The following is a 23,373-nucleotide window of genomic DNA, read 5'->3' as shown; positions in this document are numbered from 1 at the left end:
GCAAGGCATGCCTTTACTGCAGCAGTTTACACCATTGATCTTCAGCGTGGTTGGGTCATGACCCACAAGTCGACTGCTCTTGCTAGTGTCATCGTTTTGTTTTTAATTTGGTTTGAAGAGGGGAAAGTGAGGGGTACAAAAACAGACGTATTTAAAAAATAAAAAGTGGCGTCCATCTTGGAGCTTGACGTTCAAGGCAAGGTCTAGATCTGAAAAGGTTACTGTTGTGTGGCAGAAATTAAATTCTAACTATTGCAAACACACCTGTTCTCTCTCTCTGTCCTTCTGCCCCAAGGCAGGTTGATAAGTAGTACAAATATTCAAGGTGAACAGAATGCTCCCAGCAACTAAAGGGGATGTAGAACAAGTTGTTCCAGTTGTTCTCTTGATCTGTTTGTTGGTAGCTTTCAAAATGACCTCTCTGCAGTTACCTTGCTTAACCACCCCAATAGTGACACAGAGCTTTGAAGGTCAGTGCATTTTTCAGATTTGTCACCCAGTCCATATTCCTTGTGAGTGCTACTGTATTTAAGGAAGGACACCACTGTGCCATGCTTCTGCCCATAGCTCCTAAATTACAGGCTTCCACCACCATATTGGATATGCAGATGTTTACAAAGGGAGATATTTGCCCCTGATTTTTGATCTTGCTTCCAGTGGATGGGGCAAAAAAGGGTTTTTAACCGGAGTAAATATTTCTTCTGGGTCAAATTCAAGTCCTTTTACCTCTTGAATAGTTTAAACTGATACTGAAATGAGCCAGGATACTCCTCTTTTTCTCTTTCTAAATGCCACCTTGAACAGGTTTCGCCCTCAAAGCTTTTTAATTTGATGTCCTGCACTTCAGCAGGTTTTCAAGGCATTCTTGATTAAATAATAATAATAATTTTTTATTTATACCCCGCCCTCCCCAGCCAAGACCGGGCTCATTTAAAAAGTATTAAAAGTAGGCCCTGATACCCTAGTCTTACATTGTTGAAGCCTGACAATAAGGTATGTAGGCTGTGCTTTGAAAACCTGATATGAAATCATATCTGCACTCAATCATACATTTAAAAGCGCTCGTTTTTGCTGTTGCTAAAGCAAGCTTGTCTGTTCTGCTTCACTGTAAATAGCATGGCGTCTTTACCACATTGTGCTCAGTCAACATGATTGTGTTTTATACAAATGCCTAGTTCTCACAAATAACAGATGCATTGATAAACCTGTTACTTGATTGTATATCACTTCAGATTGCCGGTGGGGAGTCGCATGGTTGAACGAGCCCCCATACAAAATAAAATAAAAATAAAAATCCCCTATTTTGCATATTGAGGAGGAGGCCCCCACATCCATTTTTCTGCACGGAGAGAATTTTTCCTGTGAATGAGCATTTATTTACGGCATTCTCCAGCTGCAGTCTGAAGTGGCATAGTCGAAAAAGGTTTACCATTTCATCTACTTTTTTTCTGAAAACTGGGCCAAAGTGACATTTAATTGGTGAACTTGTCAATGTAACAGTTCCATGTAGAATCTGAATTCTGGGAACTGCTTGGTTCAAGCGGTGGCTTCCCACGAAGGCAGGATCTGCAGTCACGGTTTTATCCTGGCTTGTGTTCTTCCAAGGCCCCATGCCATCTGAAATAAGGCAGGTGGTTGCACACATTTTCACACGATTGGCTCAGTTGAAATTATACAACGGCACAATAGCACATGTACAGATTCCATTTGCGTTCAGAGGTGCTTATCCAGTTTCCATCTGATTATGCCCAGTTTACTCAACGGTGTACAACTGGGCATAAAGACTGCATCCTAATTTATAGCAGCAGGTTTAATAAATGAAAAGGGCGGACATGTTTCTGCCCTTAATATTTGCCTTATTTATTTTATTTTATTTTATTTTGATTTGTATACAGTGGTACCTCGGGTTACATACGCTTCAGGTTACAGACTCCGCTAACCCAGAAATAGTGCTTCACTATTTAAGAACTTTGCTTCAGGATGAGAACAGAAAGCATGCTCTGGCGGCGCGGCGGCAGCAGGAGGCCCCATTAGCTAAAGTGGTGCTTCAGGTTAAGAACAGTTTCAGGTTAAGAACAGACCTCCGGAACGAATTAAGTACTTAACCCGAGGTACCCGAGGGCGAGTCGCAGGATAAAATACAAGGTAAAAACACAAGTAAATAGTTAAAACAATACCCCCCAATCTTGACATACTTAGTCCTTCAAGTCACAGTTCAGTTTGTTTAGAAGCACATTTCTGTAAGAATACAGATCTCTCACAAATTTACTGCAAGCTTTTCAGCAACCCAGTGTATGTTTTATACCCAGGGTAGTATCTTTTTCTTATCTTTCTTGCGCAGTGAGAAAAAACAGATTGTGCTGCCTGTGCAGCCTCCTTTAATGAGACAAATCCCTTAAATGCATGATCTCATGCCCTCTTGACTCATGCTCCTTTTAAAATACACACATACACAAAACATCACTCACTCTTGGTATGCTCTTGGGTCAGTAAAATTGCTCTGCTGCTTGGGATACCAGGGGCCATTCAATTAAAGAAGCCAGTTCAGAACTTCACAGTCTTGTTAGAACACTGTTCTGGTTTGCATGCTCTTTCTTATATCTACCATATTGCCAGCTGTCTGAAAGGCTCCAAAATTAAAACTCTTCTGGTCTCCAGTGCAGCTTTACTTGACCACACAAGGTGGGGGGGGGGGGCATATTCAGTTGACATTGGGTAAGTATTGCTTGACTTGCACATACTCTGTTACCAAGATACAGTGGTACCTCAGGTTAAGAACTTAATTCGTTCTGGAGGTCCGTTCTTAACCTGAAACTGTTCTTAACCTGAGGTACCACTTTAGCTAATGGGGCCTCCCGTCGCCGCCACGCGATTTCTGTTCTCATCCTGAAGCAAAGTTCTTAACCCGAGGTACTATTTCTGGGTTAGCGGAGTCTGTAACCTGAAGCGTCTGTAACACGAGGTACTACTGTATTTGTTTGGTAAGGCTCTGATCTATAGCTGCTAAGTTCAGCATTCAGCGTTGCTTGCTCTGGAAAAATACCTTTAGCACATTACCCTCCCATTTTTGTAATGCTCTCTTGCAGAACCGGATTAAAATGCAAGTTTCATACATTGTTTTCATTTAAAATATGCTACCTTTGGGGGGATACTAACAGTACGCTATTCAGAAATTACACAGTCCTTTTCTGAACAACTTACGATGTATTTGAGAGAAACATGAAAAAGGGGGAAGGGGAAGGAGTTTGTGTTTTATGTGATGTGTTGGAAAGACGCAGGTGACGTACACATAGAGTGGCTTGGGAATGGATTTGCTAAAGTACAGTGGTGCCCCGCAAGACGAATGCCTCGCAAGACGGAAAACTCGCTAGACGAAAGAGTTTTCCGTTTTGGAGGTGCTTCACAAAACGAATTCCCTATGGGCTTGCTTCGCAAGACAATGTCTTGCGAGTTCCTGCTGTTTTTTTTCTCCCCCCCCTTTTTCTAAGCCGCTAAGCCGCTTATCAGCTGATCCGATCAGCAGATAAGCCGCTAATAGCGCTAATCCGCTAATCCGTCAATGGGCTTGCTTCGCAAGACAAAAAAACCACTAGACGAAGAGAATCACAGAACGGATTATTTTCGTCTTGCGAGGCACCACTGTATTAGCAAATGGCCTGTGAATGTTATATAGAGTGAAAAGGTTTTAGTCTGAAGGTCTGTCAAGAAGCCACCAATCAACTGAGTAACTGAGCTTTCCTAGACTGGAGTTTTCAGCTTTGTATTATTTTTGTAGTAAGGTTGATCATCATTTATTACTTTCTAGCATATTAAACAAAATTGCCTTCACTTCTTCCTTTATGTACGTTTTACTTACCTTTTGCACGTTGTCTTCTGAAACATACCTGAATGAAGATTTGGAAGTGGTAGAAGGAATGATGATTGGATTTAAGAGTTCTTCAATGTGTTGTCCATACACACCTGTAAATTTCCAGCAGTCTCTGAATACTCCACAAACCAAAACTATGAGATCGTCTTGTTGTTCAGTTTCTTAATTTAAAGGGAACCTGATAAATGTTTTCAAGCTAGATAATCGCTTCTCATCTAAAATCAATATATCCTGTGAAATGTGCATGCTTTGCACTTCCCCCATCAGTATATTAATTAATTACTGTTTTACTTCTTTGAATACTTGAGTTACAATGGTAATGGGCAGCTGACAAATGTAATTCCGTTACTCTGTATAAGCTATTAGGTCAGGTGTGATTCAGCATTAAAACTGAACTTGAAATATTGTGCTTTGAATGTACAGTGATGAGAAAAATTATGGCTCCTCAGCTGGAAGAGGAGGCATTACTTTTGTAAGGTAAAGGTAAAGGGACCCCTGACCATTAGGTCCAGTCGTGGCCGACTCTGGGGTTGCGGCACTCATCTCACTTTATTGGCCAAGGGAGCTGGCGTACAGCTTCCGGGTCATGTGGCCAGCATGACTAAGCCACTTCTGACAAACCAGAGCAGTGCACAGAAACGCCGTTTACCTTCCGCCAGAGCAGTACCTATTTATCTACTTGCACTTTGACGTGCTTTTGAACTGCTAGGTTGGCAGGAGCAGGGACCAAGCAACGGGAGCTCACCCCGTCATGGGGATTTGAACCGTCGACCTTCTGATTGGCAAGTCCTAGGCTCTGTGGGTTAACCCACAGCGCCACCCGCATCCCTATTACTTTTGTATAATCCTTTTAAAAGGATAGGACGGGGAGGTGCTGGGGGAAGAAGCTTTAATTGCTGATGTAAATGAAACACTGGTGATTGCTTACCTTGCAAAATTGTGCGCCTCTGTCCTCTCTGTTTTGGAATGCGAATTTCTGCTATCGCACCTTACTGTGGTTAGTTAACATCCATCCCATGCGGTTCAGATAGCATCAATGCCCACTTTAAAGGTAACTGTGGTTAGGCTCTATATGCCACTTCAGAATGCAAATGGGTCTCACAAGTTTAAATGACCCTTACATGTAAGAATTAAAATGTTGTCCTTGGAAGTAGCATACCAGCACATCAAAGTGCAGCGGTTCATGGGACAGAGGTTTTGCCAGATAACCCGAGAAGCGGATTTTCCCTTCAGACTGCAAACCAGAGGCTTGATAATATCGAAGACTGAAAGCAGGCACTTTCTTAAAATGGTTTGCCAGGGCACCCTGCAAAAGTCGGTAAGACTTGCACTGCTAGATTAAAAAAAAAATTATAGCGCTGTTAGAATTTCATCTAAAGTTCTGGTCATATGAGACTTCCATCAATGAACCTTAAAAGGGCAGTGAGGTTTCTTCCTTTGATCAAAGCAGAAGTTCAAAAGAATTGGTTCAAGCCCAGATAAGTAGGGGTCAGCTCTGTAAGGTATTGTTATCTTCCAAACCAACATAATTAAAATTGCCTCTTTCACAGTCATGGAATGCTCTGAGGCTCTGTCCAGGATAAGATGAAAACTGACAGGGTAGCACAGTGATATTGGCTTTGAAATGAAAAAATATAATTGCTGCTAATAAGAATAGGATTTCAGGCATCAACCTGGATTAAGTCCTGGCTAGGTAGACAATTGCCTGGCTGCCACTGCCAATTTGCAGTCGGTCATCTTCCTGGGCTTTCTCTTGCATGTTGTTGGGGTGACAGCGGTGGCGGATACTGGCACATAAATGAAAAATCTGCCTCCTACAAGGCAAGTGAGTCGACTTAAACCAAGTCAGTCCATTGCCTCATTATTTGCACTGGTTGGCAGTGCCTCTCCTCTCCAAGGTTTTAGGCAGGAGTCTTCCTCCCCACCCGCCCAGTCCTGCTTGGAGTTGTCAGGGATTGAACCAGGCAAAGTACGTGTTCTGCACACCCTGGACCTGAGTCAGTGGACCTAGATATGAAAAATTCAGTTACCAAGTTCTGGCTGGCCTTGGCTGCAACCTTTTATTTGCAGGTGCCCCTGGCAACTCCCACCCCTGAATTTTATGAGGTAGTGTGGCATTCGTTTCCTATCCATGAGGAGTCAGAAGGAGGGCGGGAACCTGACTGGGACTCACCCAAGCTTATTTTTCCCAATCCAAAACACAAGGTGTAGCCTTGAGGAGAGCTTTCCTACAGCACCTCTAAAACGGGTTGGGTTGTGGAGAATAACAGGTTGTGTTGCTTGCATTGCACCAGATTATGGAGGCAGTCTGAAGCAGTAAGAGAGATTCTTGCCAATGCTGAAAAGTGTCAAGATGGGAGCTTCCTCCTTTTTGAGTGGATGGGGCAGGCAGGTGTGGAGGACTCCCTGGTCCTGAATGGGGTAACTGTGCCCCTGAAGGACCAGGTGCGCAGCCTGGGAGTCATTTTGGACTCACAACTGTCCATGGAGGCGCAGGTCAATTCCGTGTCCAGGGCAGCTGTCTATCAGCTCCATTTGGTACACTGGCTGAGACTCTACCTGCCCGCAGACTTTCTCGCCAGAGTGGTGCATTCTCTAGTTATCTCCCGCTTGAACTACTGCAAGGCACTCTACGTGGGGCTACCTTTGAAGGTGACCCAGAAACTACGGCTAATCCAGAATGCGGCAACTAGACTGGTGACTGGGAGTGGCCACTTGAGACCATATAACACTGGTCCTGAAAGACCTACATTGGCTCCCGGTATATTTCCGAGCACAACTGAAAGTTTTGGTGCTGACCTTTAAAGCCCTAAACGGCCTCGGCCAAGTACAGTGGTACCTCGGGTTACAGACGCTTCAGGTTACAGACGCTTCAGGTTACAGACTCCACTAGCCCAGAAATAGTACCTCGGGTTAAGAACTTTGCTTCAGGATGAGAACAGCAATTGCGTGCCGGCAGCAGCAGGAGGCCCCATTAGCTAAAGTAGTGCCTCAGGTTAAGAACAGTTTCAGGTTAAGAATTGACCTCCAGAACGAATTAAGTTCTTAACCCAAGGTACCACTGTATAACTGAAGGAGCATCTCCACCCCCATCGTTCAACCTGGAAAATGAGGTCCAGCTCCGAGGGCCTTCTGGCGGTTCCCTCACTGCGAGAAGTGAGGTTACAGAGAACCAGACAGAAGGCCTTCTCAGTAGTGGCACCTGCCCTGTGGAACACCCTCTCTTCAGGTGCCAAGGAAATAAACAACTATCTGACTTTTAGAAGTCATCTGAAGGCAACCCTGTTTGGGAAGTTTTTAATGTTTGATGTTTTGTCATGTTGGGCGGGGTATAAATATGTTGTTGTTGTTGTTGAGCATTTCCCTGGTTGGGTTGGAAGTGAACCCTGTCTGAAATCCTAGAGAGCTACTGCTAAGTCAATGTAGATGATACTGAGCTAGTAGACACAATCGTAGCTTCTGATGATGAGGGTTTTCTGAGTTGGAACCTAGCAACTCCAGTGTAACCTGAGAAGCAGCTTCTATAAATAGTGGGAGAATTAGGTACCATAGTACAGTCATACCTTGGTTTGTGAACGCCTTGTGAGTCAAACGTTTTGGCTCCCAGACACTGCAAACCTGGAAGTTAGTGTTCCAGTTTGCGAATGTTTTTTGGAACCCGAATGTCCAATGTGGCTTCCGATTGGCTGCAGGAGCTTCGTGCAGCCAATTGGAAGCCGCATCTTGGTTTCTGAATGTTTTGGAAGTTGAACAGACTTCCAGAATGGATTCCATTCGACTTCCGAGGTACCACTGTATACTTGTTCATTCTTCACAGACATGCCTATTAAGCCGAAATCATACTGATAAAATAGTGTATTTTGGGCACACAATATACAAGCAAGCGAAGGTTGTTTTTGACAAGATTCCTTTGAGGCTAAAAAGCTTAGCAGAGTTCAACATAAGGTTAGACATTATGATGGATTATGAGATAATCCACAATTGTTAGGATAATGTTTCAGTTGGGGAGAGGGTAGATTCCCTTTCAAAACCAGACATGGGAGAAATAGTATTTTGACCCTCTAAGTCTACTCTAAAGAAGTTAGAGCCCAGCCTACAACCTGAACAAAAAACTTCAACAATGTGTTAATAGGCTATATATATGTTCACACTGCTTTTCTCATGCTCTCTGGGAGAATTATTTAGGCTTTCCCTGCTATCAACCAGCCTCAGAACTCTTCTTAGCTTAACCTAGGTTTTTGGTCACTTAACAATCCTTTTATACCAACAGTTGACATTGACTGGTGGGTTTCCTCCACTCTTTCACTGCACACAATTGAAGCGATGTTTGATTATAAGAGGACTCAACAATAATTAGTATGTAACCAGAAGGGATCAATATTTTATTTTATTTATTAAATTTGTATACCACCCTTCATGTGAAGATCTCAGAGTGGCAGGTTGATTAATTCCATGAAACAGGTGTTTACTGGACGCGAATGGCGCTGTGGTCTGAACCGCTGAGCCTCTTGAGCTTGCTGATCAGGAGGTCAGCTATTCAAATCCCCGCGACAGGGTGAGCTCCCGTTGCTGTCCCAGCTCCTGCCAATCTAGCAGTTCGAAAGCACGCCAGTGCAAGTAGATAAATAGGTAACGCTCTGGCGGGAAGGTAAACGGCATTTCCATGAGCTCTGGTTTCCGTCACGGTGTTCCGTTGCACCAGAAGTGTTTGAGTCATTACCCGGAAAGCTGTCTGTGGACCAACGCTGGCTCCATCGGTCTGAAAGCGAGATGAGCACCGCAACCTCATAGTTTCCTTTGACTAGACTTAACCGTCCAGGGGTCCTTTACTTTTTACTGGCATGCCCTTAAAAATTGTTCCAAAGCATGGAGGCAAGGTATTAACAGTCATTCTCCTTCCTCCCACCCCATATTCCATTCATGCTAACAGAGCCCACTGGAGTGCATTGAGAAAGTAGGAGCGCTGCATGCTTCCTTTGCTCAGACACATTCTAGAATTAAAATAATGGACACATTTACATAACTTGGTGGCAGTAAGACGCTAAGCTAAGATGCCATTCAGCTGGTTGGATGGCTCTCTGCAGATTATTGCTGTTGTCAGCCATTTATGTAATGCCAAACGGCCTGCTGCTTTGGAAACAGGAGCTGAAAGTGTGTGTTTTTGAGCAACACTAATCTTCATGTAATCTGAGTAATGTGGCAGATGGCGTGTCTGATTTCCCCCCACCCCCACCCTGTGAATGAAATTAAGACCAACGTACTCTTCCCCCCGCCCCAAGGACTTCTGTCTCCGGTCTAAAAACTGAAATCCATTTTCCGCGCTTCGTTATTTTAACTAGTAATGTTTTGGATGTAATCCAGTGGTGGCCAAACTCGGCCCTCCAACTGTTTGGGGACTACAAGTCCCATCATCCCTAGCTAACAGGACCACTGGTTAGGGATGATGGGAATTGTAGTTCCCAAACAGCTGGAGGGCCAGGTTTGGCCACCACTGATACAATCTCACTGGTGTGCTTCTAAATGATACCAGGTGCTGGAGTATTGCCTTGCTTGTGGCCTTCCTGGGGGCATCTAGTTGGTTGCTGTACAAAACGGGACGCTGGACTATGTTAGCCTTTGTTTAGCTCCAGAAGGTTCTCCCCATGTTCTAGTGTGGCTTCTCCAGGAAATGGAACTCTAGCTGCTTTTGGACTACAATCAATGGCAGCCGTCATAGTTGTGCTGGCAGGGGCTCATGTAGTCCAAAACATCTGGGAAGGGGAACCAGGTTTTAGTGTCTGTGTATTGCTTTTGGTTGGACGCAGGTGGCGCTGTGGGTTAAACCACAGAGCCTAGGACTTGCCAATTAGAAGGTCGGCAGTTCGAATCCCCACGACGGGGTGAGCTCCCGTTGCTCGGTCCTTGCTCCTGCCAACCTAGCAGTTCGAAAGCACGTCAAAGTGCAAGTAGATAAATAGGTACCACTCTGGCGGGAAGGTAAACGGTGTTTCCATGCGCTGCTCTGGTTCGCCAGAAGCGGCTTAGTCATGCTGGCCACATGACCCGGAAGCTGTACGCCGGCTCCCTCGGCCCATAAAGTGAGATGAGCGCTGCAACCCCAGAGTCGGTCACGACTGGACCTAATGGTCAGGGGTCCCTTTACCTTATTGCTTTTGGTTATAGTCGTGCACATGTACGCTTGTCATTTTGGGTATAGAAGCAAAAGCGGTTGGTGTAGAAACGCAGTATAGATTAAATCTGGTTTGGGATTAGAGGGAAACTGTTTAAAGGGTGGAAAATGGAGAGAGGTCGTCAAATGGCACAATGCCTAGAAGAAGGAAGCGTTTCTTTGGTCCTTCACAATTTCATCTCTCTACTGGCCTAATTAAAGGGTGTAAAATGTAGATGGAGCCAGGGTGGATTTGATTTAAATCACTAGTCAGTAAGACTTGATTTCAATCATTATTTTTTTTACAGAAAGACTCATTCCTGCTGGTATAATCTTAATATTTACAACCAGATGAAGGTTTCATTTTTTGAATAATAAATTTTCAGAGTAGTTTTTGCAGTTATATCAAAAATTGCTGATTTGGAAATTATTGTGAGTTTTAATAAGTTAACTGTTTATATTTGAACAACTTTTCTGCTGTACTTTATTGGAAGGAGAGAAATAATCATTTCCTTAATAACAATTTAAACAATTTATTTAACTAAAACAATAACATTATAGCATATGTATCCATGTTTGTTAACTGATGTGGTTTAAACAGGTTTTTTTTGGAAAAACTTAGACTGAGTTTTAGCACACATGTCGGTCACGACTGGACCTAATGGTCAGGGGTCCCTTTACCTTTAAAACTTAAAACAAACCCTTATTTCCTGATTAATAGCCTTTGGACTATAATGTAACTTAAATAGAAAGCTATTTTTAGGAAGATTTTTCCTCCAAAAGCATTTTATTTTAAAAATCCAATTTAAATAAAAAACATCTGATTTAAATTTTAAAAAATCCATTTATTTATTTTTTAAATCACTGATTTTTATCCACCCTGGATGGAGCAAATCTGCAGCAAGAGAATACCACCATTCCTGAAGACTACCACTTAGGAATGCAAGTGATGTAAATGTTTCATTGTGTCCTCATGTACAGAAAGATGATTGGGGGGAAAACCTTTCCTTGCTCACACAGAAAACTTAGCATGTACTCATGCCCTTTTTTGCACACACACCAAGGGTAGTTTTTTCACTAGCTTGAGAGAACATTGAATTCTGTTCTGCCACCCTCGCTTCTATTCCCATTCTGAAGTACAGTGGTGCCCCGCAAGACGAATGCCTCGCAAGATGGAAAACCCGCTAGACGAAAGGGTTTTCCGTTGTTGAGCTGCTTCGCAAGACGGTTTTCCCTATGGGCTTGCTTTGCAAGACGAAAACGTCTTGCGAGTGTTCCGATTTTTTTTTGCTTCCCCCCCCTTTTCTAAGCCGCTAATAGCCTTTTAGCTGCTAATCCGCTAAGCCTTTAATAGCCGCTAATAGCGCTAAGCCGCTAATAGGGTTGCTTCGCAAGACGAAAAAACTGCTAGACGAAGAGACTCGTGGAACGGATTAATTTCGTCTTGCGAGGCACCACTGTAGTGCAGTCCCAGAAAGGCTGAACCATATCCTACATTCTTCCTTTCCCTTTTCATTCAGAAAATGAATTATTCCCTTTCATTTGGTAATGGAGGTGGCTCAATGGATCACAGGGTACAATGCTGCCCACAAGGTAACTTGCAGCTGCTGGGTGTATCATCCGCATTCATCAGGGTGTGATAAAAGTGGTGTGGTTTTTCCCCTCAGTTGTTCTTGAAGATTACTCAGTGGGATGTTGGTGCGTTGAGGGGGCATGTTCACGACTGTTGTTCTATTCAGTTGCTACATGCATAATGGAAAACGGATTATTATGGATGAGGGCAAACGGTGTTTATCTGCAGTGTGGTTTCTGAGCTGGTGTCTTGTACAACAATAACTTTGAAGCACGGTGTGACAACTTGCTCACTTCTGGTGACATGACATATGCTGGGTGGTGCATATGTGTGCAAATCCGTAAGTGGTTTATAGAATCATAGAGTTGGAATAGACCACAAGGGCCATCGAGTCCAACCCCCTGCCAAGCAGGAAACACCATCAGAGCACTCCTGACATATGGTTGTCAAGCCTCTGCTTAAAGACCTCCAAAGTAGGAGACTCCACCACACTCCTTGGCAGCAAATTCCACTGTCGAACAGCTGTTGCTGTCAGGAAGTTCTTCCTAATGTTTAGGTGGAATCTTCTTTCTTGTAGTTTGGATCCATTGCTCCGTGTCCGCTTCTCTGGAGCAGCAGAAAACAACCTTTCTCCCTCCTCTATGTGACATCCTTTTATATATTTGAACATGGCTATCATATCACCCCTTAACCTCCTCTTCTCCAGGCTAAACATGCCCAGCTCCCTCAGCCGTTCCTCATAAGGCATCGTTTCCAGGCCTTTGACCATTTTGGTTGCCCTCCTCTGGACACGTTCCAGTTTGTCAGTGTCCTTCTTGAACTGTGGTGCCCAGAACTGGACACAGTACTCCAGGTGAGGTCTGACCAGAGCAGAATACAGTGGCACTATTACTTCCCTTGATCTAGATGCTATACTCCTATTGATACAGCCCAGAATTGCATTGGTTTTTTTAGCTGCCGCGTCACACTGTTGGCTCATGTCAAGTTTGTGGTCAACCAAGACTCCTAGATCCTTTTCACATGTACTGCTCTGAAGTCTCATATACTGCTATATGTGGGTTGTATCTTGGTTAGTGAAGAGAGTATGTTGCCTCAGGATAAGACTTTCATTCTATGAGGCTATCTTAGATAAATCTTCACAGCCTTTACCTAATGTTGCTATAGGTAGATGGGGAAGAGCCTGTTTTCTGTTTCTTTCATCACCCAGGAGAGCTGAGGCATACAAACACTTGCATGAGTAGGTTTTGGTTTAGTGTGTCTTGGTGTTTAGAAGGGGGATGAACGTTTGGAGAATCGTCTTTGAGCTTCTTGCAAGCAACACGGTGCCTTAAAAGGGACTCTGTGGGCTTAATCAGGGACCTAAAAACTGTAGCCTGAGCTAATGTGGACCCTGTGTCTTTGAAGCCATCTTCAGGTACAGTAGAAATATAGGTGTGTTCAGCAACGAACACTACAAGTGGGAGACAGCAAGAATCCCCCAAATTGGCTGTTTTTTAAATAGGTATTAGGGGCATGGCATTCTACCTTTATCTAGTTTGTGGAGCAATACCAGCTGCTTGTAGCATTTGAGACCACAGCTTTTTCTACCTTCACTGACTGATCTTGAGAGGCAGAGCCTAGATTCGGGTGTAGCCACCCATATTCTAGCCCTGACAGTGCTCTTGATTTGCAGGTAATGCCTCATTTGAAAATTAAAGCAGTACGCCTTATATCCCTGCCTCCCCATTAAATGATTGTACCTGGTTAGGTACATCCTCAGGGCTAGTATTGCCCTTATGCCTTCTGTAAGTTCTGGAGCAAATGAAAAACTTACATCCTGATACAGAAGTCCTCTCTTCTTCACAGAGGAAAATTGCATGCATGTGAAAAGCCGTTGTTGTAAATAATCATTGATAGGGGGAAGTTGTACACTGGCAAAAGAACTGTGCGTGGAAGAAAAAATTCAATACCTACAAAGTGCACACATAGCTAGCATAATATTAATAGGGGGCATTACCAGTAGGTATATAGTTGCGATCAAGAAACTTAACATGCCTCATAAATAAACCCTCTTGCAAAGGAGAGATAGCCTATAGCTTTAGATAGTGCCTCACAAATGCCTTGTAAACACAAATCTTTTGATCTGGCAGAAATGAATTACTGTTTTTAAGAGCTAGTGTCTGAGCCTGTCTGCTTAGAAGCACTGTCCCAGCGATGGATTGCGGTCTGGTAGTTAACGTGACTTAAAGCAAACAAAAAACAGTGGCCCTTTGGGACATGGAATTGTAAACATTTTTCTCACTCCTGCTGTTTCCTTTCAGCCGTTGCCCACAGAACAGCTCAATTCTTAGGAGGGCATTTGCTTCCTTCTGCTTGTGCAGATAAAATCATGAATGAGAGAGAGCTGGAACAGAGGAAGAACTTCTTGGAGGCTTCAGCATGATTTGGGCATTTGTGTAGTCTGTATCACTTAAAGCCAGAAGCAAGTGGAATCAGTCCACAGTTATCAGAAGCTCAGGGACCTTGCCTCCAAAATATTTTGCTTCTCTTGAACATTGAAAAATTATCTTATTATTTTTTTAAAGCATAGGAGTATACTCACTAGTTTCTCACATACATAGCTGAAAACAGTTTAAAACATGGTCCTCAGAACCAGTTTCTCAGAGGTAGTTCAGCCATGCATATTTGTTCTTACTGAGTCTCGAACGCCGTGAAAATAGAGACCAAATAAACAAAAGTAGCAGCACCTTAATTTAGGCTTGGAAGCAAATGGGAAGTCTGTGTAGTTCTTTCAAAATGGGGCCCCACTTAGTAGAACCAGCTAGTATTCTGAAAGACAGGTTCTACACTAATTGAACCTTTTGAGCGGTCTTCAAGGGCAGCCCCATGTATAATGCATTACAGTAATCTTTCTGGGAAAGTCAGTAAAGGACAGAATTAGTGTCATTTCCATCCTCCACCACTCACACTCCCTTTTGCCCTCCACTGGCCCAGGACAAGGATCAGTGATTGGAGAGATTGCAGTATGTTGTCTCTGTGTGCTACCTTCCATCAAACTGTAGTGATGGGAGTACGTTGTTGTTGTTGTTGTTTAGTCATTTAGTCGTGTCCGACTCTTCGTGACCCCATGGACCAGAGCACGCCAGGCACTCCTGTCTTCCACTGCCTCCTGCAGTTTGGTCAAACTCATGCTGGTAGCTTCGAGAACACTGTCCAACCATCTCGTCCTCTGTCATCCCCTTCTTTCTTTCCCAACATCAGGGTCTTTTCCAGGTAGTCTTCTCTTCTCATGAGGTGGCCAAAGTATTGGAGCCTCAGCTTCAGGATCTGTCCTTCCAGTGAGCACTCAGCGCTGATTTCCTTAAGAATGGATAGGTTTGATCTTCTTGCAGTCCATGGGACTCTCAAGAGTCTCCTCCAGCACCATAATTCACAAGCATCAATTCTTCGGCGATCAGCCTTCTTTATGGTCCAGCTCTCACTTCCATACATCACTACTGGGAAAACCAAAGCTTTAACTATACGGACGTTTGTTGGCAAGGTGATGTCTCTGCTTTTTAAGATGCTGTCTAGGTTTGTCATTGCTTTTCTCCCAGGAAGCAGGTGTCTTATAATTTCGTGGCTGCTGTCACCATCTGCAGTGACAGCAGTCAGATTGGAGTACAGAAGGGACTAAAGTAGAGATTTCCAACATGGCACCCATGGCTTCCAGTTTACCACTATCTTTTCCATCATGCAGGAAATCTACAATTCATCAGAGACTGCTAGGTTTTCCTGCTCAGATCCTGTTTGTTCAGTTTATCCTACGTTGAACCCCCACCCCAAAGCCACACCCACAATTCATTTGATGCCAGGATTCGGCATTCATCCATTCTGAACAAAGGAGACGTAGAGTTTCCCTTTGTGAGTGGTTGTGGTTGATACTGGTGCTTTCCCCGCCATTGCTGGAGCAGTTGATGCCCAGAGCATTTTTTGGTCCTATTTTTCTACTCATTTAAGTGACACAGCCATTTTGTGTTATGCCACACATCTCACTATAGCCATTTTGTGACTGGCACCAGTAGCACTTTTGCAGGATTCGAGACGTGTGCCCAAAATAGTTGGTGGCCCCTGGACAAAAGGAAAATTAATCGCTACTTGACGTCTGGTTATTGTCCTCGCAGGATCCGAATTAAGAGGTGGGCTTGAGAAAAATGGATCAATGACTCATTTCCATATGACTGGTTGTTGTTTTTTTAAGTTAGAGCAAAGCACATAAAGACTTAACTCTTTATGCACTCTAAGAAGTTTTATTAAATCAGTTTGTAAATAGTTATTGTTGAGAGACTGTTTCTGTGTAGCTACGTCTTTATTTGTGTGAATATAAAAGCTTGTGCAATATAATGCATGGAGTGTTGGACTTGTACTAGAAGAAGAAAAAAGAATTACAGTGGACCCTCCAGATACGAACTTAATTTGTTCCGGGGCTCCTTACGTACCCCAGTAAGTCTGCAACATGAGGCGCCGCTTTTGCATACATGCACGGCGAAACCTGGAAGTACCGTATTTTTCGCACCATAGGGCGCACCGGACCATAGGGCGCACCTAGGTTTGGGAGGCGGAAAACAAGAAAAAATTATTCTGAACCCCAGAAGCCAGAACAGCAAGAGGGATCTGGCTTCTGGGATACTGTGTGGCTGTTCTGGCTTCTGGGGTAACCCCGCCAAGCCTCTTCAGGGCAGCGGGATGAAGGCTCCCCCTGCCCAAAGAGGCTGCGCAGGGCTAAAGCAGAAGCCAGGACAGACGCGTCACTGAAGGGGCACTGCGCCTTCTCTCTCTCTGTGCAGCGCCCCTCCTTCACAGGAAAGGTGCTGCGCAGAGAGGGAGAAGGCACAGCACCCTTCAGCGAAGCTGGAGAAGGAACAGAAGGAGACCCTTCTGTTCCTTCTCCGGCTTCCAGGACAGGCGCGTTGCCGCGAAGCCAAGGAGCCTGCATTCGCTCCATAGGACGCACACACATTTCCCCTTCATTTTTGGAGGGGAAAAAGTGCATCCTATAGAGCGAAAAATACGGTATACACTTCCAGTTTGCCGCATTCGCAACCCGAAAGTTACCTTACCCAAAGGTAACATGACCCAAGGGTCCACTGTATTCCAATGCCCACTTCACCCAGTCTCAGAAGCTCTGTTCCTTCATTCAAAGACCATGTGTGACCCTGAAATGCAGAAGGGGTTTTGGGCTGCAACTGGCAGCCCTGTCCCCTTAACCACCTACCCCAGCATTTCCACACTGAGCTGGAAATACTGATGGGAATTTTGGGGACAGCGACGTTGTGGCAAACCCACATAGACTTCTCCCTGCAGTCAGGAAGCTTGCATGAAAAATCCTTTCATAACTTTCTGCTCGGTGGCACTGGTAGTTTTCTGCTGTCCTTTTATGCTTTATGTCCATGACTGTGCTTTGAACCTATAAATGGGACATTGGTCCAGCCCACTTCTCAGGGCTGTTCTGAATTTAAGATGAGAAATCTTGTGTGTATCACCAGGAGCTCCTTGGAGGAGATTCATTGAACTCTCCAATTGACATCTTTATGAATTAAACGTATGTACGAGTGTGCGTTGTCCTCCCCCCATTGCAAAGAATTACATTATTTGCAACTCTGTGTTCTGAAATTACGAGGAAGAAAGGATCAGCTTGTCTTTTTAAGTTTGCTTATTTGCCTCTCTGCGAAGTTCGGAGGCTCAACAGTGCCATCTTGTGGAAATCCTTGCACATTTTCAGCCTTGCCAGGCAAAAAAACCCTCCCTCTTGGAAAGTGTTTTGGAATGCTTTGATTCTGTGCCGATCCGCTAGCGAAGAATTTGATATGTGAGAAGCAAATTATCAGCACGTGGCAGCAAAGCATTTCAAACCTGTTTTACCTTCAGGAACACTCCTTAGAAAAGTCACGTCGATCAGGTGAAATATTGAAAGCAATAGAATGAAGGTTGAGCTGAAGAAACCCCCTGCTAGAGTCACTCTTTGGACCCTATAGGATTGGTGCCTGCTTACAGATTTATCAAAGCAACTAGATGGTTTTTATTACATTCCCTCAGGTCAGGGAAAATCCATATTTTTTTTTAAAAAAAAATAATTGACAGTTCCCCTGTGCTTTTTGAACTCTGTCGTTTTTAAAAGTATTTTTACACTTAAAAAGTTCCATCTGATCCACTATCCGTTTTCGACAAAGGTATGAGCAATGGGTTATTTCCCTAAGTAATTTGCACATACTATTTTTTTTTAAAAAAAATAATTAACTATTTTGTCCTTCTTCCCTGAATTCCATGGAGATCTACGAACCCACACTTTTGCTTATTTTGGGACATAGCATTTCCAGACACCCCATTTCATATCCAAATAACAATGCCACATATAGAGAGAATATATAAGCACATAATACTGGCTTACTGTATAGTTGGGGACGCGGGTGGCGCTGTGGGTTAAACCACTGTGCCGCTTGGGCTTGCCGATCAAAAGGTCGGCGCTTCGAATCCCCGCGACGGGGTGAGCTCCATTGTTCGATCCCAGCTCCTGCCAACCTAGCAGTTTGAAAGCACACCAGTACAAGTAGATAAATAGGTACCGCTCCAGCGGGAAGGTAAACTGTGTTTCTGTGCGCTGTTCTGGTTTTGCCAGAAGTGGCTTAGTCATGCTGGCCACATGACCCGGAAAAACTGTCTGCTGAAGCGGACAAACGCCAGCTCCCTTGGCCTTTAAAGTGAGATGAGCGCTGCAACCCCAGAGCCGGTCGCGACTGGACATAATTGTCAGGGGTACCTTTACCTTTACCGTATAGTTGCTATAAAGATTACTGCAATGATGTATGTGAATTACTTTGAACAGACTTCAGAGTGGTGTGTGAGTACTTTATAAAGTGAGATGGAAGCGCTGTAACAATAATAATGAATAATAATGAAACTAAAGACCTAAAATCTTACACGATGAAGTCAAAAACACTTTTTAGTATTCCTCATATCTCATTTCACTGGTTTAGTGGCCTTTTCAACTAATCAGTCTTCTGTGTGAGTTCTCCGCAATGTCAATATCTGCCTTGTTTAAGCTTTAGTATTATGAAATATTAGAATTCCATATTATAGGATTAAGAATAAATGAACTCCTTGAAGATATTGATGTTCAGCAGGTGCATTTCTTAATAGAAGCACCGAGTGCTTCAAACATTTCATCATAAGCAGGTGTTGGATTTCTTCCCATATGTTATGATGTTTTGAAATGAGAATATTCTCTCTGAAAGTTTAGGTTTTATAGTGGCACTTCTTCGTTTTCATTATTGTTTTTAAATTGCATCTATTTATATTTGCTAAATGCATTTGTTAAAAACAAGCATTCCCTACATTAAAGGAGGCAGTCCTTTTTAAAATTTATTTACAAAAGCCTAGAGAGAAAGGTATGGTATGCCGTATCTTCAAAACAACATCTGTCAAACTGGTTTTCATCAGATTAAATATATCCTCAAAGCAGCCATTTATAGCTTACAAAATACTAGAAATGTAGGTTACACTATGCGTGAAACGCCAGCAGAATGCAAAGCAATTGAAAGAATGAAGCCCTGTTTCCTCCTCCCTTCCATTTCTCTGGAGGATTGGAGAAGGAGGAGGGGAGACTGCTGTCAGGATTTCTCTATCCCTTTCTATTTTTAGCAGCTATTTGTGGAGAGATGGCAGCATTGCTGATGTCAGGATGCTGTAAATATGAAATCAGGGAATTGGTGTCTTGCACCAGAAATCAGACTCTGATTTCTTCAGGAAATACAGATGTGCAATATTGGCCCCTATAATTAGATGGCAATATGAAGGCTCTGGAAAGACTAGGCCTGGAATAATTACTAGTCATCTGTCCCACGCACCCCCCAAAAAGATATTGAACAGTGCAAGCAAGCGTCATCTAGCCTTCACTTCCAGTAACTCATCTCAGACACTTGCTTGGAGACATACATTCCCGGCCTGTATGCAGGTCCAATAAGTCATGGCCCCAGCCTGGCTCTGACACATGGGAAGTAAATTATATCAGGGAGTGGAATACAATTGGTGACCTTGCACTTATGGTAGGGCTTTTGATTTAGCAGTGTCTCTACTAATAAAAGGGATGCGGGTGGCGCTGTGGGTTAAACCACAGAGCCTAGGACTTGCCAATCAGAAGGTTGGCGGTTTGAATCCCCGCGACGGGGTGAGCTCCTGTTGCTCGGTCCCTGTTCCTGCCAACCTAGCAGTTCGAAAGCACGTCAAAGTGCATGTAGATGAATAGGTACCACTCCGGCGGGAAGGTAAACGGCGTTTCCCTGCGCTGCTCTGGTTCGCCGGAAGCGGCTTAGTCATGCTGGCCACGACCCGGAAGCTGTACGCCGGCTCCCTCGGCCAATAAAGCGAGATGAGTGCCGCAACCCCAGAGTCGGTCACTACTGGACCTAATGGTCAGGGGTCCCTTTACCTTTACCACTAATAGAAGGGCAGGTGATTTATTTATTTTTTTGTCAATCTGCCCTTCTGTCTGCAAGCTCCTGTTGCCAACTTCCACTCTAATGTGGAGGTTCCTCAACTCTCAAGATGATTTTTTGAGGCAGGAAAGGGAATCGGAAAAGTCACTTGTCTTCTTCCATTAGTGGAGGCATCCACTGATTCAAAAACACCTTCATGACCACAAAGAAGGGCACCAGTTGGTTGTCAGAGATTGCTTTTTCCAGATTTGTTTTTTCCAGCTGAGCCAACTTGTGGTAGAATCATGTGCTCTTGGTGGGGTTTTTTGGCCTCCTTTTCCTGAGAGGTTGCCCTTAGATTGAAACGGCTTTCACGTGGAAGTCTCCTAAGTTGTCTCAGAGAGAGAGCCAGCCCATACTTCTTTGACCCAAGGGGCTTCATTACAAACAACTACTTTGAGCAGCGCCGGTGGATAAATCTGGTGGCTGCAAGTGCTTCTCTAAAAAATGCTGCTCCAAAATTTCATGGTTTGACGGAGAACAGTGAAAATTGAAAGGTCATAGGGAGAATATGTGAGGAAATCATTCAAATTCAGATTTGCCATTATGAAGCCTTTCAGAAAATGTCATGGCAAGCAAATACTGTGCAGAAACTAGATTTCATGTTTTATTAACACGTTGTTTGCTATTCGTTTTTTCTGACTGTCATGTGTGTTTAAGTGCTTAACACAAATTTGAAAAGTTTGTAAATCAAACATCCTCCCCAGAAATGTCATTGCTAGGTTTCCTGGATTTTGATGCTGTAGTGTTAGCCTTAAAGGCGGATTTAATATTATTTGTCTTATGTTTACTGTACTACTAAAACTTGACCCAACTGGATTACTGCTTTGCATTCTGGGCACAGCACATTTTAAACTCCCACTAACGCAGATGATAAGGTAGTCCTAGTTCCTTCCACCCACCCACTCCTTCCACAGCCCTCTTATAAGCTCTCCACCACCCATTGTACCAAGCAAAGAAAAGGAGAGGATGACTTGAACCCCTGAGAACGTAGACTGAGGGACCTGTTGCTGCCTTGTCATATTGCTTATTTGGGGTTCCATTTTTGTTCTCTCTGCGTTACTTAATTTTGAATCTGGAACATCTAAGAATAAATCTTCCAAACTCCGCCATGTTTGCACCTCTGGTACATTAACTAGTACAGCAAGGATAGATAATTCATGGAGATTGCTATGAGAATGTTAGTTTCCAAGAGTGTCTCTGGCTGTGTTCGTTTGAATTGATTATAAAGTCTGAGTAATAAAGTCTTTGGAATTATCTGTTGTGGCTTTTTGCCCTCTGGCTTTATCAAATGGCACTGTTCAGTTATATAGCTAAATATTCCTCTTTAATTTTCCAGTCCACCTAAACCAACTGTGTTCATTTCTGGAGTCATTGCAAGGGTGAGTTTCCATCTTTGTTAATTTTTAACTGTTTTAAAATCAAGGGAAGCTTTGCCAGTTTCTTGTGAATTTCAACTTGCTTTTGGTTTTGATCTGATGTCTCCCCTTCTCATTTTTAATTTATCATTCACACATAAAGTCCCTAATATATTAAGTGCCGTACAAAGATTGAAAGGTAAGACAGCTCCTGACCACAGGCGCACAGTCTGATGGACAAAACCAAAAAAGGAAAAGGAATGGAGAAATTACCGTATTTTTCGCTCCATAAGACGCACTTTTTCCCTCCTAAAAAGTATGGGGAAATGTGTGTGCGCGTCTTATGGAGTGAATGCAGGCGGGAGGCTCTGCTCAGCGCTCCTTTTAAAGAGCTGCGCGGAGCTTTTCCCCGAGGAGGGAGAAGGGACTGACAAGCTGCTTTTCTCCCTCCTCGGGGAAAAGCCAGCAAGAGCCGCACACACGCTCCGCGCGGCTCTTTAAAGGGAGCGCTGAGCAGAGCCTCCCACCTGCATTCGCCTCTGGGATGCATACAGGCTCTTGGGGGCTTTTCCATGAGGTGGGAGAAGGGACTGACTGACTGGCTGCCATCTTTCCCTTCCCACACCTCCCGGAAAAGCCAGCAAGAGCCACTGCCAGGCTCTGCTCAGCGCTCCCTTTCGTCCCTCATCCCACTTTGCTGGGAAGCCAGCAGAACAAGAGCCGCTGCGCAGCTATCGCTCTTGCTCTGCTGGCTTCAACGAGAGCTGCGCAGCTTGCTCTGCTGGCTTCTCAGCAAAGCAGGAGGAGGGACGGAAGGGTTTAAAGCAAGAAAAGCGAGAGCCGCTTACATGCTCTGCGCAGAATTATTTTTTCTTGCTTCCCCCCTCTAAAAACTAGGTGCGTCTTATGGAGCGAAAAATATGGTGCCCGAATTGCTCCTGCATGAAGTGCATCATTTAACTCTGTGTTTGTGTGCCAGAAAAGGGCTAGTTGCTGTCCACTTTATAGTGCAGAATATGGCCTTATTCATACCATTTTGGACCAGCATGTACATTCTGAATTTAGAGAAAGATTATGGGAACCAGTCACAAAATGGATACCATGGGGAGACTTTGCCACCGTCTTCCCACACTTGGTGGGCAGCAGTGATACAGCTACCAGGAAGCTCTCGTTGTGATACTGCAAATTCACACACATTAGCTTGCCAAGTTATGCAGCCATTTGTTTCATAAGTAGTAAAATGTGCAAAACCTGCATTTTAAGCCAATTTCCTAGATTCCTGTAGAGCAGCTCATTTTAACTGGTCAGCTGCAGTTTGTATACACCATGGTCATTTCAACAACAGGTAAATGTTTATATTGTGAAATGGGCAAGCTGATACGAACCACAAGCTCATATTCTGTAGCCCAAGAAACAGTTTGTAAGAATCTCTGACATTCTGGCATGTCAGGCTGGAGCAAACGCACACACAACTTGCAGATGAGACAGGTGTTCTCTCTTTTTCTTTTCATTCTGATGTGTTTGTTTTTTTAATCAGGGTGATAAAGACTTCCCTCCAGCTGCAGCCCAGGTGGCTCATCAGAAACCACATCCCTCTGTGGAAAAGCATCCTCCCGCACAACATGTCAACCAACACATCCACCAACCTCGCAAGTGAAGCTCCCGTCCCAGGATCCAGCCATAGTGTTTACGGATGGAATGATTAAGAGATTTGTGCTACCAGATCTTTTGAAAGTGGTATCTCATGCTTTTGCCTTAATTGCCTATGGTTTAAATAGTTAAAAAGGGGTTTAAAAAGGGGGGTGGGAGTGGGGAGGGAAGAGTCTTCAGTCCTGTCAATTCAGCTGGGGGGAAAAACATGTTCCTGTGTACTGCCAATAAAAAAAAATATGAAATCATAGAAATGTAACAGGATTGGGAAAACCTAGATCATTTCT

The 23,373-nt window shown here is 43.9% G+C and overlaps 1 protein-coding gene across 1 annotated transcript in view; it reads left to right on the top strand.

Moving 5' to 3' along the window:
* The window catches only part of DAP (death associated protein), a 37,263-nt gene extending 14,103 nt beyond the window's left edge, over window positions 1–23,160 (top strand). The window contains exons 3-4 of the mRNA XM_081206712.1: window positions 21,418–21,460; window positions 22,974–23,160. Coding sequence (XP_081062838.1) covers window positions 21,418–21,460; window positions 22,974–23,093 — 163 coding nt within the window. The 3' untranslated portion in view covers window positions 23,094–23,160. The remainder of the gene's footprint in view (window positions 1–21,417; window positions 21,461–22,973) is intronic.
* Window positions 23,161–23,373: the final 213 nt, after the last annotated feature.

The sequence above is a fragment of the Podarcis bocagei genome (assembly GCF_964188305.1).
Source record: "Podarcis bocagei genome assembly, chromosome: 8".
Lineage (NCBI taxonomy): Eukaryota > Metazoa > Chordata > Lepidosauria > Squamata > Lacertidae > Podarcis > Podarcis bocagei.
Note: the sequence above shows the minus strand (reverse complement) of the source record. Positions and strands in the feature narration are given on the sequence as shown.